Source organism: Entelurus aequoreus, linkage group LG06 (assembly GCF_033978785.1).
Source record: "Entelurus aequoreus isolate RoL-2023_Sb linkage group LG06, RoL_Eaeq_v1.1, whole genome shotgun sequence".
In the NCBI taxonomy this organism is placed as follows: Eukaryota; Metazoa; Chordata; class Actinopteri; order Syngnathiformes; family Syngnathidae; genus Entelurus; species Entelurus aequoreus.
Window position 1 is genome coordinate 29,628,861 of NC_084736.1, and position 15,490 is coordinate 29,644,350.

At 38.4% G+C, this 15,490-nt stretch overlaps 1 protein-coding gene across 1 annotated transcript in view; it reads right to left on the bottom strand.

Moving 5' to 3' along the window:
- LOC133652103 (sphingosine kinase 1) overlaps positions 1-15,490 on the bottom strand; it is a 57,691-nt gene that overhangs the window by 27,062 nt on the left and 15,139 nt on the right. Inside the window, exon 3 of the mRNA XM_062050486.1 lies at positions 6,517-6,666. Within this exon, the coding sequence (XP_061906470.1) occupies positions 6,517-6,666 (150 nt within the window). The remainder of the gene's footprint in view (positions 1-6,516; positions 6,667-15,490) is intronic.

Consider the following 15,490-nt stretch of genomic DNA (forward strand, 5'->3'; position numbering starts at 1 on the left):
GGTGGCGACTTGTGCAGGGTGTACCCCGCCTTCCGCCCGAATGCAGCTGAGATAGGCTCCAGCACCCCCCGCGACCCCAAAAGGGACAAGCGGTAGAAAATGGATGGATGTATATATTATTAATGTTGTAAATACACATCTTTATATATCTAGAAAGAGTGATCCTAAAGAGGGAGGCATTTTTCGGAGGTCTCAGGAAGGTAAGAAATACAAGAGTGTGAGTGTGTGTGTGTGTGTGTGTGCACGGTATGTCAGGAGGTGGTGATGCGGTGCTGCGTTGACAGACAGAGCGGCAGAAGGAGTGAACGGTGCTCAGCAGCCGACTCAGCAATTTGAGGCTCCAGCTGATGCAATACTTCCATATTCATACTCTTCAACACGCTAACCTCCACCTAAAGACGCTCACTTTGTGGAGTCACCACACCACTATAATCTGGTTGTCTTTTGCAGAAATGCACCGTCTTGCTGCATGTGAGGAACACTGGATGCTTGGTACAGTGTGTACGATGGATGCTTTAATGAGACTCTCATTAAAGCAACAGTAAGGAACACTTGATGTCCTACTTTGCTTATTATTGTGAATAGGGGTGTCCTCCAATAAGAAAACCATTTATTCTATTTACTAAAGTAATTTAAAAAAAAGTAAACAGGCTAGGCTATAGGCTACTATGAGCTAGCAACTACACAACAGCTAAGCACACAGTAGCACACAAGGTAGACATACAGTCGTGGTCAAAAGTTTACATACACTTGTAAAGAACATAATGTCATGGCTGTCTTGAGTTTCCAATGATTTCTACAACTCTTATCATATATAGAAGGTCTTATCTTTGTCAATGTGATGTCAGATGATACAAAAATGTAGCTGTTTGGCCACAATACCCAGCAATATGTTTGGAGGAGAAAAGGTGAGGCCTTTAATCCCAGGATCACCATTCCTACCGTCAAGCATGGTGGTGGTAGTATTATGCTATGTGCCTGTTTTGCCGCCAATGGAACTGGTGCTTTACAGGGAGTAAATGGGACAATGAAAAAGGAGGATTACCTCCAAATTCTTCAGGATAACCTAAAATCGTCAGCCCGGAGGTTGGGTCTTGGGCGCAGTTGGGTGTTCCAACAGGACAATGACTCCAAACACACGTCAAAAGTGGTAAAGGAATGGCTAAATCAGGCTAGAATGAAGGTTTTAGAATGGCCTTCCCAAAGTCCTGACTTAAACGTGTGGACAATGCTGAAGAAACAAGTCCATGTCAGAAAACCAACAGATTTAGCTGAACTGCACCAATTTTGTCAAGAGGAGTGGTCAAAAATTCAAGCAGAAGCTTGCCAGAAGCTTGTGGATGGCTACCAAAAGCGCCTTATTGCAGTGAAACTTGCCAAGGGACATGTAACCAAATATTAACATTGCTGTGTGTATACTTTTGACCCAGCAGATTTACTCACATTTTCAGTAGACCCATAATAAATTCATAAAAGAACCAAACTTCATGAATGTTTTTTGTGACCAACAAGTATGTGCTCCAAACACTCTATCACCAAAAAATAAGAGTTGTAGAAATAATTGGAAACTCAAGACAGCCATGACATTATGTTCTTTACAAGTGTATGTCAACTTTTGACCACCACTGTATGTAATACATGTCTGTGGAGGGGGGCGTGGCCTGCGGGCCTGCAGCGAGGTGGGGTGTGCCAGGACCGGCCTCAAAGTCAGCGACAGGTGCGTAGATGGTCCACCTGGGCCTTGTTATCTAATCACCTGTCGCTCTGTACAAGCAGCGGCCGGGAGGAGAGACGGAGTTGGAGCTGGGGGAGAGCGAGAGCACAAAGAACATTGACCAAAAGACGACTGCTGAAAAGCACCAAAAACTTGTTCTGAAGAATAAAAACTGTCTTGTAAACAATGAAACGGGCTCGCCTAGAAATGCTTAGTGGTCAGGAGGACCCACTGGAAGAGAGTTTCCACAATCTCCTTCATTGAACAATATTGCAGTGTAAAACAACACGTTTGTCAATATGAACAAGTATCAAATAATTATGGTTGCATGTTAGTGACACATGCAAAGTCTCCAATGTGGATAAAGTATCCAGTAACAAATGTGTCCGCATTATTCCATTTACTGCGTCGTGAGCTTAATTTAACGAATTATGGCCAACAGGTGTCACCAAAAAAACAATTGCCACTCCAACTTAAAGACAGCACAAGTCTATAACAGACGGTTATTATTAAATATTTTAGTGTTTTTCACAGCTACCATTAAGTAGGTGTACCAAATCCGGTATTTTTTTTTAGGACATACTGAATCCCGTCGGTCCTACTGGGCACCGATTCACGTGAAATCAAACGGTGCCTTGTTTCGGTACCTGGGTTGCGCAGGACGTCACGCCCTGTTGATGACTCAGTCTTGACAGTCTTGACTCACTTTGGCACTTGATCACTACAGCAGCACTGAGAGCGGACTCAGCCAAACCGCCTCTAGGTAATGTTACAATTTTTAATGCCAACAAAGAAATTGACTCAAAAAACGCTCAAAGTAAAGTAAGTAAAGTAAAGTAAGGTAAAGTAAAGTAAGACTTTTCCAAAACTGCGCTAGCTTGATGCCAGTATAGATTGGCTTTGCAACCGACATGCTACTGATTAGCATTAGCAGTTTTACATGGCGATTTCAACACGTCAAAATGTGTTCATGTAAACTACAAATAAGAAGCATGTTAAAATCAAACAGCTGCTGCGTAATAAGTACAATACTTATGTTGTTAACACAACAAAAAAGCAAAACACACATCATAAACTATACACTACTGCCATGTAACATCTTGGACTTACAACTGTAAGTGAGACTTAATGTCAGACCTACATACTCAAATGTGAACATTTAACAACGGGACAGCAGTAATCATAATCCACTTATTTTTAAATGTTGCAATAAAAATTTCATTTAATTACCAAAAAACAATTAACATTTATTAATTGCATTTATTATTACGTATATATAATATGTAAATATGATATATATGTTATATTTGATATTGCTACTATGGTACATTTTAGTCTACTTTATACCTCCATTATCCTTTCCATCCTTACCCTTTCCATACTGTGTGGAACAATTTCCCTTGTGGATCAATGAAGTTTGTCCAAGTCTAAGTCTAAGTGTAACACACGCAATTCCCCAAAATTGGTATTGTTAAGTATCGACCAGTATCAATTCCTTGGTACCGTATCGGTTCAAATATGAACAGTACCCATCCTTACCTAACATTTTTCTTTGTTTGACAAATGTTTATTGATCAAACCTTTTTCAACATTCCACACTCCAAAATAAGAAAAGTTTGCATGCCTTGTGCTGATATCGTATCGGATCGATACCCGCATGGGCCAATACTCAAGGTTCCGATATCGTTATCGTATTGGCAGTGACACTCCTAATTGTGAAGTGTAATTTACTTTTAGGCCACTTTGGTAGATATATACAGTATATACTGTATGTGTATATATATATATATATATATATATATATATATATATATATATATATATATATATATATATATATATATATATATATATATATATATATATGTGTTTTTATATATTGTTATACATATATGTACATATATGTTCACATATATACATACACACATACATACATACATATATATATATATATATATATATACAAACATACATTTATATGTATATATATATGTATATATGTATATATATATATATATATATATACACATATATAAATATATATATATATATATACATACATATACATATAGATGTGTGTATCTATGTATATATATATATATATATATATATATATATATATATATAAATATATATATATATATATATATATATATATATATATATATATATATATATATATATATATATATATATATATAGATGTGTGTACCTATGTATATATATATATATATATATATATATATATGTATATATATATATATATATATATATATATATATATATATATATATATATATATATATATATATATATATATATATATATATATATATATATATATATATATATATATATATGTTACTCAGTGACTCAGTGACTTGGTTAAAAGTATTTTTTTACATTTTGTAAGGACACACCCTGCAGGACAAAAATATCAATATAGAAAGTATTGATATTTATATCACTCACAGTACAGTATGGCTCCACCAGTCCTTCTTTCTCATGGCCATTGTCCATCTCCTACAGTTACAAACAAAGTAATATGCAAGAGTCCTCGACTATTATTAGATATGAGGTCTTGGCAATAATGACCGTATAGAACTGCACTGTCACTAAGACAGGGCTGAATCGTTGCAATTTTCAACAGCAACCAAGCAAGTATGCTTGGTAAAAAAAAACGCCCGAACGTAAAATAAGGCTCCGCTCTTCCAAAATATGCTACTAGGAATTGATTAACGTGGACCCCGACTTAAACAAGTTGAAAAACGTATTCGGGTGTTACCATTTAGTGGTCAGTTGTACGGAATATGTACTGTACTGTGCAATCTACTAATAAAAGTCTCAATCAATCAATCAATGATGCTAATTTACATTGGATTCCACATAGACAGGCTACTATTGGCATGAGCGATTTTACAGGGCGATTTTAACACCTCCAAATTTGGTAATGAAAACTACAACTAAGATGAACGTTACAATCAAACAGGTGGTGTGTAATAAGTACAATACTTACAGTAAAAACACTGTAGGGCGCAACATAACACATTCAGTTTTATGGAAAAAGCGACTTCCTAGTTAGACAACACATACCATAGATAGCCTATACAGTACTGCCGCCTCTTGGAATTACCCCGGATAAATAATAAATATATGTAAACTTGGAAGTAAACGTTTATATAAAGTACTACATTACCCAGAAGGCTTAGCGCTGCAGACAGGAAGAAGAAGTAGGTATGAGCTCCGCAGACGGATAACAATTGTGTGGTTTGATCTATAAAGAGTTGATTTATTGTTACAAGTTGTTGTTGCCGCTTTGTCTACACAAAAAACAAACGTACGTTTTGAGTAGACAGTTAATGTGCGCGTTTGAGCACCACTCAAAGACAAATTAGATTGGCGAAATTTACGCTGGTTGGGCAGATTGTGCGAGGAAGTTGTGGGAAATTGGACAAAGTTGCAATATTTGTAGGGATTGGTTGAATTTGCGTGAATTAGCGCAATCACTACATTGCGGGAATAGTACAGTATACTCCTCATTGCTATTTCGTTTGGCGAATACACAACAAAAAGATTAGAAGAAAACACCCTGGCAAGTCAACCTTTCTTTTTAAGTATCTCAGGTTTTAGTACGATAAATAGTATAAGAAACATACCTTGTTATTCAAAAATAAGTATTTTATACCCTTTAAACGTGTTTGGATTTCAGTTTTTGCTGTACATGTCACAAACTCGCATGGCGGCGGTCGGTGTGACCCTCGGATGCAGAGAGGGTAGGCGATGTACAGGCAAGAAGGTCCTTTTATTAGGGACCGAGCAAGACAACAACACAGGCAACGCAGGAACACAGGGTAGTATTCAGTAGGGCTGGGCGATATATCGAGTTTGTAAGATGAATCCATATATTTTTAAACAAGATCCTCCCACCTCCAAAAACATGCACCTGGGGATAGGTTGGTTGGCAACACTAAATTGGCCCTAGTGTGAGAATGTGAGTGTGAATGTTGTCTGTCTATCTGTGTTGGCCCTGCGATGAGGTGGCGACTTGTCCAGGGTGTACCCCGCCTTCCGCCCGTGTGCAGCTGAGATAGGCTCCAGCACCCCCCGCCACCCCGAACGGGACTAGCGGTAGACTCAATAACTCCATGGTGACATTTTGGTGAATTTACTGAGGAATTTGTGAAACAGAAACAATACAAAAATAATGACATTGTAAGTTTATATTAAAAACAAAAGCTTGATTACATTACAATAGCACGTACAAATATGCATGAAAACACTCCTAAAGACATCACACATGGAATGGTTTAATAAGTAAGAATTGTTTTAGTTATATTGTAAAACTTACAAACGTTGCTTGGGAGTGATGAATGATGAATCCAGAACGAGTCGAAACGCTACGGACGATTAGAAGACAGGACCGGCATTTGTACTTGCGGTTCAAAGCTTTAAACAGCAGGAAACACTGTAAAGGATCACTCAGAAGCACTGGCAGTGAGCGAACTTGAACAAAAGATGGCGCCATAGACAAACACTAACGCACATATTCAGTGTATTTGCATGTGTTTAATGAAAACTATTTGCATTATGGCCGCCAGCGAAGAAAAATATTTGATTTTATAAGCCGCAGTGTTCAAAGCGTAGGAAAAAATTAGTGGCTTATAGCACGGACTTTACGGTAAACAATAATTTTATATGACACATATTGTAACCAAAACGTAACTATAGTGGTTAATAGTGTGTGTGTGTGTGTGTGTGTGTGTGTGTGTGTGTGTGTGTGTGCGTGCGTGCGTGTTGCTGACCTGTGATGACAAGGGAGTAGGGGACATCGGCTTCATTGAGCATGCCCTGCACGTGCCCAGTGAAGAGCTGCAGAGCCTGGCCACGCCCACTGTGAGGGTTTACCAGGATCATGACTCTGCAAGGCCGTCGCACCTCCCAAAGCGTGACACCTACGAGTCAAAGAGACGTACACGTCGACATTGTGTGTATCTAGCATGTACATCACATGGACAAAAGATAAGACCTTCTGCAGGAAAGCTCTGTGGTCAGTATGAAACAAAAATGTAGCTGTTTGGACACAATACCCAGCAATATGTTTGGAGGAGAAAAGGTAAGGCTTTTAATCCCAGGAACACCATTCTTACCGTCAAGCATGGTGGTGGTAGTATTATGCTCTGGGCCTGTTTTGCTGCCAATGGAACTGGTGCTTTAAATGGGATAATGAAAAAGGAGGATTACCATCCATTTTCTACCGCTTTTTTTTTTTTTTTTTTTCCATAAAGAAATACAATCAAACCTGCGTTCAAAGAACTCTGGTTTATTAGTGATTCCCAGAGCCAAAAAAAAGTCTGCGGGCTATAGAGCGTTTTCTATTCGGGCTCCAGTACTCTGGAATGCCCTCCCGGTAACAGTTAGAGATGCTACCTCAGTAGAAGCATTTAAGTCCCATCTTAAAACTCATTTGTATAATCTAGCCTTTAAATAGACCCCCCTTTTTTAGACCAGTTGATCTGCCGTTTCTTTTCTTCTCTCCTCTTCTCCCCTGTCCCTTGCGAGGGGGAGTTGCATAGGTCCGGTGGCCATGGATGAAGTGCTGGCTGTCCAGAGTCGGGACCCCGGGTGGACCACTAGCCTGTGCATCGGTTGGGGACATCTCTGCGCTGCTGACCCGTCTCCGCTCGGGATGGTTTCCTGTTGGCCCCGCTGTGGACTGGACTCCCGCTGATGTGTTGGATCCACTGTGGACTGGACTTTCACAATGTTATGTCAGACCCACTCGACATCCATTGCTTTCGGTCTCCCCTAGAGGGGGGGGGTTACCCACATATGCGGTCCTCTCCAAGGTTTCTCATAGTCATTCACCGACGTCCCACTGGGGTGAGTTTTTCCTTGCCCGTATGTGGGCTCTGTACCGAGGATGTCGTTGTGGCTTGTACAGCCCTTTGAGACACTTGTGATTTAGGGCTATATAAATAAACATTGATTGATTGATTGATTGATGTGTACTTACAGACTGTATCCCTGCAGACTGTATTGATGTGTTTTGTTTTTTATGTTGATTTGAAAAAAAAAAATATATATATATATAATTTTTTTTTTTTTTTTAATTTCTTGTGTGGCCCGGTACCAGTCGGCCCGGTGGTTGGGGACCACTGGTGTAGACAATGCTGAAGAAACAAGTCCATGTCAGAAAACCAACACATTTAGCTGAACTGCACCAATTTTGTCAAGAGGAGTGGTCAAAAATTCAAGCAGAAGCTTGTGGATGGCTACCAAAAGTGTCTTATTGCAGTGAAACTTGCCAAGGGACATGTAACCAAATATTAACATTGCTGTATGTATACTTTTGACCCAGCAGATTTGGTCACATTTTCAGTAGACCCATAATAAATTCATAAAAGAACCAAACTTCATGAATGTTTTTGTGACAAGCAAGTATGTGCTCCAATCACTCTATCACAAAAGAATAAAAGTTGTAGAAATTATTGGAAACTCAAGACAGCCATGACATTATATTCTTTACAAGAGTATGTAAACTTTTGACTGCGACTGTAAACATACAGCATTAATCAACATTAAAGGGAAAAAACATGGATTCTGACAGGAAGTTGCCATCGATGATGTTTGAATATGTGCCTCTGTAATGTACACACAAAGTTACCCCGATAATAACGAGTATCGATATTACTGATAACCACGGTAAAACTCCCAACACTGAGTATCACTGTTTAAAATTAAAGGCAGAAAGTCATATTCTATCCTCTATTTACTGTCCTCCCAGTGAAGAAGTATACACTTTGATGGCACGGGAAACAAAGGAGTTTGTAGGTCCGTTGCTTTTGGTGGCTGGCATCTTCTATGATGGCTGCTCAGTTATGTTCTATCCAAACATACATATTAAAGTTCAAAGTACCAATGATTGTCACACACACACTAAAAGTGGTGAAATTTGTCCTCTGCATTTGTCCCATCCCCTTGGGGAGCAGTGGGCAGCAGCGGCGCCGCGCCCGGGAATCATATATACTGTATACATACATATAAACATCCATCCATTTTCTACCGCTTGTCCCTTTCGGGGTCACGGGGGGACATACATACATATGTATATATATACAGAATATTTCCAAAATTATTTGGCCACCCGTCCAAATGATCAGAATCAGGTGTCCTAATCACTTGGCCCGGCCACAGGTGTATAAAATCAAGCACTTAGGCATGGAGACTGTTTCTACAAACATTTGTGAAAGAATGGGCCACTCTCAGTGATTTCCAGCGTGGAACTGTCATAGGATGCCACCTGTGCAACAAATCCAGTCGTAAAATTTTCTCGCTCCTAAATATTCCAAAGTCAACTTTCGGCTTTATTATAAGAAAATGGAAGAGTTTGGGAACAACAGCAACTCAGCCACCAAGTGGTAGGCCACGTGAACTGACAGAGAGGAGGTCAGCGGATGCTGAAGCGCATAGTGCAAAGACTTTCTGCACAGTTCGTTGCTACAGAGCTCCAAACTTCATGTGACCTTCCAATTAGCCCACGTACAGTACACAGAGAGCTTCATGGAGTGTTTTTCCATGGCCGAGCAGCTGCATCTAAACCATACATCACAGTGTTTCCCATAAACGGCCAAGATACCTGTGGCGGTGGGGGCGTGGCTATGGGCGTGGTTACCATGACATCATCGAGTAATTTGCATAATTTACTACAGTGATATGATTTTCTCTAAAAAGGCTCAAAAAATGTATACTTACTAATTAATAATAACAGTTTTGTTTTAAACATCCATCCATCCATCCATCCATCCATTTTACAATATAATTACAACACTGCATGTACATATTTATATACAGATTTGAACAATAAGTTATTCACTGAAATATATTTATTAATTGTGGGTCTTACAAAAAATATATCTTATAAAATATAAAAGCTAAAATGTCTCTTAAAGCTCTGCCCCTTTAATTAGTGCATACTAAATAATTTAACTTTAGCCTACTACTACAACCATATTATTTACCAGCAACACAAAGTGAAACAGAGGCAGAGGTGTCCTGCCACAGTCAGTAACAAATAAACAGAAAACAGTAGTGGTCAAATACAAATAAGGCAACAAGAGAAGTATCCCACACTTCTCTTTTGTAAAGTAAATCTGAACAGCCTATATGGGCATCTACATCAACTATATGATTTGCCTGAGAAGCTGGACAGGACAAAAAAAAAAAAAATATATATATATATATATATATATATATATATATATATATATATATATATATATATATATATGTATATATATATATATATATATATATATATATATATATATATATATATATGTATATATGTATATATATATATATATATATATATATATATATATATATATATATATATATATATATATATATATATATATATATGTATATATATATATATATATATTATTTTTTTATTTTTTTTATTTGTGGCGGACGTAATTCTTTCGTGGCGGGCCGCCACAAATAAATGAATGTGTGGGAAACACTGCATCACCAAGTCCAATGCAAAGCGTTGGATGCAGTGGTGTAAAGCACGTCGCCACTGGACTCTAGAGCAGTGGAGACGCCTTCTCTGGAGTGATGAATCACGCTTTTCCATCTGGCAATCTGATGGACGAGTCTGGGTTTGGAGGTTGCCAGGAGAACGCTACATTTTGGACTGCATTGTGCCGAGTGTGAAATTTGGTGGAGGAGGAATTATGGTGTGGGGTTGTTTTTCAGTAGTTGGGCTTCGCCCCTTAGTTCCAGTGAAAGGAACTTTGAATGCGCCAGGATACCAAAACATTTTGGACAATTCCATGCTCCCAACCTTGTGGGAACAGTTTGGAGCGGGCCCCTTCCTCTTCCAACATGACTGTGCGACAGTGCACAAAGCAAGTTCCATAAAGACATGGATGACAGAGTCTGGTGTGGATTAACTTGACTGGCCTGCACAGAGTCCTGACCTGAACCCGATAGAACACCTTTGGGATGAATTAGAACAGAGACTGAGAGCCAGGCCTTCTCCACCAACATCAGTGTGTGACCTCACCAATGCGCTTTTGGAAGAATGGTGGAAAATTCCTATAAACACACTCCACAACCTTGTGGACAGCCTTCAGACTGGCAAAACATATCCTATCTGTGTCACTTGAGGGCATAAACAATTGAGACTTGCCGTGTGTGCAGTGTAAACGGGGCCACAAAGCAGCAACACAAACCTGAATGGTTCTACCAACCATGGCCTTCTGTGGCTTCCATCTGACAACAGTCATCTTGTGTCTCTGCACCCTTTGACCCCGGCTGGCCAAAGAGGTGTGACTCCAGCAGGGAGAGTGGGTAGAGAGTGTAAAAACAAACACACACCAGCACAAACTGTGTCTCCATTCAGCCACGCACACACACTAGCCCCATTGTCGCTGGTTTGTATCAACGCACAATGTGGCATTCAAACACAAAAAAGGGCCGTCTACACTTCCAGAATATCAAGCTGCACTGGAAATTGTTCCCCAAAAAGCTTTGGCTCAGCACAACCTTCATCAAACCCTTCCATCCTTTCAACTTTGGAATGAAAACAGGGAAATCTAGTTCACATTTCGACTTGAAATATGTCAGAAAGTTCTTACACCCTGTTTCGCAATAAAAGAACTTTGCAAAGTTGCTCGTAAAAAAAACACTTTAGTGGGATACTGTACTGGAAAATGGGGCTCGAGCCCACGAGAAAAATAATAAGACGAAGCAGTAAATGCGTTTAAATGTATATTTTTTATTTCCATGCGGTGCAAATTAAAAGTGAGTCATCAAGTACGAGCGGTTTACGAAAGGCGAAGCATTCGCATTGATGCAGGGCACTTTCACATCAAGATGAGGCGTGGAAGCGTGCAGCACACCTCCACAAGCCTGCATCCTAGCGGCAGTGCTAAGTGCTGGTGTAGGGGCAGGACGATTATGAATAGGGGCGCGAAAAAAAGTCACCCGATTCTAAATAGAATTATCATTTTCAAAAATCGATGAAAAAAAATCTAATTAAAAACATTAAAAAATATATACACAAATCAAATTTAAAAAAAAAATTGCAACCAGCGTTTTCTAACCTTTTTTGAAAAATTTCCATTATAATTTGCGAGAATCGTGTTGAATCAAGAATTGATGCTGAATCGAAACCCAGGAATCGGAATCGTAACGAATCAAGATTCAAAAGATTCAAACCCCTAGTTGTGATTGGGGATTGCGACACATTTCAGGGTGATTAGGGTGACCCGGAGAAGGGGGCGCCTGTGATGTGTTTGCGCACCCCTTAAAAAGTGGGTTGTTTTGCCGCTGCTTTTCACCACGATGTCTGTCTTTTTCAGTTTTAAATGCTCGGAAAAAACTTGTGACAGCTTCCCTGCTCTTTGCTCTCTTTCTCCCTCTTCCCTGAGCCGTCTGTCGCGGCACTCGCACACAGAGGCCACGTCAACTGCATTGCGACCGACATCGCTGTAGGTGCACCGCTCCAATGTGCGCGCCCTCGGAGCGCTCTTGCAGACTTTTTATCGATGAAACTTAACTGGAAGTCTCTCCAGAGAGTGGTGAGAACGGCGGAAAAGATCATTAGGACTCCTCTTCCTCCTATCCAGGAGATCGCAAAAAGTCGCTGCCTGATCAGGGCTCAGAAAATCTGCAAAGACTCCTCCACCCCCACCAAGGACTGTTTTCACTACTAGACTCTAGAAAGAGGTTCCGCAGCCTCCGAAGCAGAACCTCCAGGTTCTGTAACAGCTTCTTCCTTCAAGCCGTAAGACTCTTGAACGCATCATAATTAAATTATCCCCTCAACTCCCCCCAAAATGGATAAACTCGCTGGAATGAAAAAGACAATATAACATACATCCATAAACGTGGACGCAAGTGGAAAAGTGCAATATATTTATCTGTACAGTAATCTATTTATTTATTTATATATGCACCTTATTGCTTTTTTATCCTGCACTACCATGAGCCTATGTAACGAAATTTCGTTCTTATCTGTGCTGTAAAGTTCAAATTTGAATGACAATAAAAAGGAAGTCTAAGTCTAAGTCTAACAAAGAAATCATCGCTAAAAAAATACAAATCCAAGATTTTTTTCTAGTCGTTGAATCGTTTAAGTTTGATGTAGCTTTGAGCAGTTTAGTCTCTGGACCGACAATCTCGCTGAAATGTCGACGTTAGTCACGAATAATAAGACAAATAATTGTCTTTAATTACAAGTTGTTGTAAAAAAAAGTTTTAATAAAAAAATAAAATAAAATAAAAATAATATTAATAACATTTAAGAATAAAAAGTTTATAAAAAAACTAAATATATATATTTTTTAAATTACACAGTTAATTTTTTTTTTTTAATTATTATCCACCATACACCATGGTCCAGTTGCACCATTGGTGTATTTAAAAAGTTATTCAATGGTTTTTAATTATGCAAATTAAGTAATCACATAGTCTTCCAAAAGAAACCTTTGAAAATAAAATATAATTTTTGTTTAGGTTCTTTAAATAGGAAACATGTCAAGTATGTTTAGGAATAACGAGTGGAGCTAAAACTCCAAAGGTGGATTTGGGTATTTCCAATGCTGGGGGTTCAGAGCGGTGGGTTAGTGGAGAGGCTCGAGGGGTGAAAGGTCATACATGTTGACAGGACATCACAGCAGTGTGTCACACAGAGGAAGTCTCACGGGACGTCTGGTGACGCAGTGTGGTTTACTGGGACACACACACACACGCACGCACTCACACACACACACACACACACACACACACACACACACACACACACACACACACACACACACACGCACACAAACTTACTGACCTTCAGGCTGGAGAAGCACTGCAGTGACTATTATATTTTATTACAGAGGTGGGGCAATAAGAGTCAAACTACTTTTTAAACCTGCATGAGTAGGGCTGGGCGATAAAATTATATCAGTATACATCGTGATAGACATGTAATCGATATTAATGAAAAATGCATCCGATAAAACATTCGGTAATTTTTTTTTTCTTTGTCGGAAGAAAGTGGAAGTATGGAAGCATGGTTGGTTGCATGAACAAAGGCACTCGCTCTCTGGTAACCGAGCAATGCAGGAAGTGATCATTGATCATTGATCAGGTATCAACTATCAAGTTTGGTTGATTCTTTGCATGGAGTGAGAATAGAAAGTCAAAATGAAGAAATTGTGGATAAAAGAGGAAAAGTCACTTGTGCAGGTTTTAGAATTTTTTTCAAAGGGACCGTATTCAGACCAATATGGTCTGTAAATGATGCGAGGCAAGACCGCTAATACCACACCACCTTAGCTGCGCTCACCCTTTAGAGCACAGCTGTAACTTCCTGGCACTAAACCTGCAGACAATAGTTATTATCCGGTTTCTCTGTTTACATTTTTACACTTTGCATTATTTTCTTACACGTTATTAAGCATTTCCGACATATTCCTTATTTTTAGACGTTATTGTTAAATGTTCAATGTGATTTTACTATTTTGTTGACATTGTTTGACTGTCTTCCATGCTTGTGTTGACATTTCCTTTCTGCCTTAATAGCAGAGGAATTATAATCAGAGGAAGTTACAACAAAAAAAATATATATTATTCTCCTGCTCCTTATTTTCCATAGGTCAAAAAAATATTCAATAACAATCGATATCGACCAATATAATAATAATATTTAAATAATTATTGAATAACAAAAACTATTTTCAGTAGTTAAATAAGAATAACAGGGCAAATTAATGTTACACAGCCGTTATTTCCTAGAACTAAACCTGCAGAAAATAGTCATTCTCAGGTTTCTCTATGTTTACATTTTCACACTTTGCACTATTTTCTTACATTTTATTAAGCATTTTTTACATATTCCTTATTTTGCACCTTTATTTTAAGAGCCGATTGTTAAGTGTTCAATGTGATTTTACTATTGTGTTTACATTGAGTGTTTTTCATGCTTGAGTTGACATTTCCTTTCTGCCTTGATAGCTGAAGGAATTATAATCAGAGGAAGTTACAATTCAAATAAAAGTAATTATTCTCCAGCTCTTTATTTTCCATAGGTCATAAAAATATTCAATAATTATCGATATCAACCGATATAATAATACTATTTACTGAATAACACAACATTTTGTCCATAGTTAAATAAGAATAAGAGGGCAAATTAATGCTACACAGCCATTTCCTAGAACTAAACCTGCAAAGAATAGTTCTTGTCAGGTTTCTCTATGTTTACATTTCCACTTTTTTCTTACACATTCCTTATTTTTGAACCTTCGTTTTAAGAGCTTATTGTTGTGATTTTGAAATGTTGTTGACATTGTTTAAGTGTTTTCCATGCTTGTGTTGACATTTCCTTTCATTTCTGCCTTGATAGCTGAAGGGGTTATAATCAGAGGAAAGTTACATTTCAATCAAAAATGCTTACATTTCATATACTTTACTCCTGAAAAATAAAAATAATGATTGATATCGACCGATAAAAACACTTACATCACGATACAGTTTTCAGCCATATTGCCCAGCCCTATGTGCTTGGAACTGCAAAAAAACAACAAAGGTGAAGAAAACTAAATCACCACATTTATTCATCACATTGGGATTAAACAAATGGTTCTCTAAAATGTGTATATTAGGATGATCAGAAATAAATCAGTATGACTTCCATAACAAAAAAGGAAATACATCTTTGTTAGTATTTTTGCCCAGATTTGCACCAAATGGATTGCTCCACTCCGTCACAAA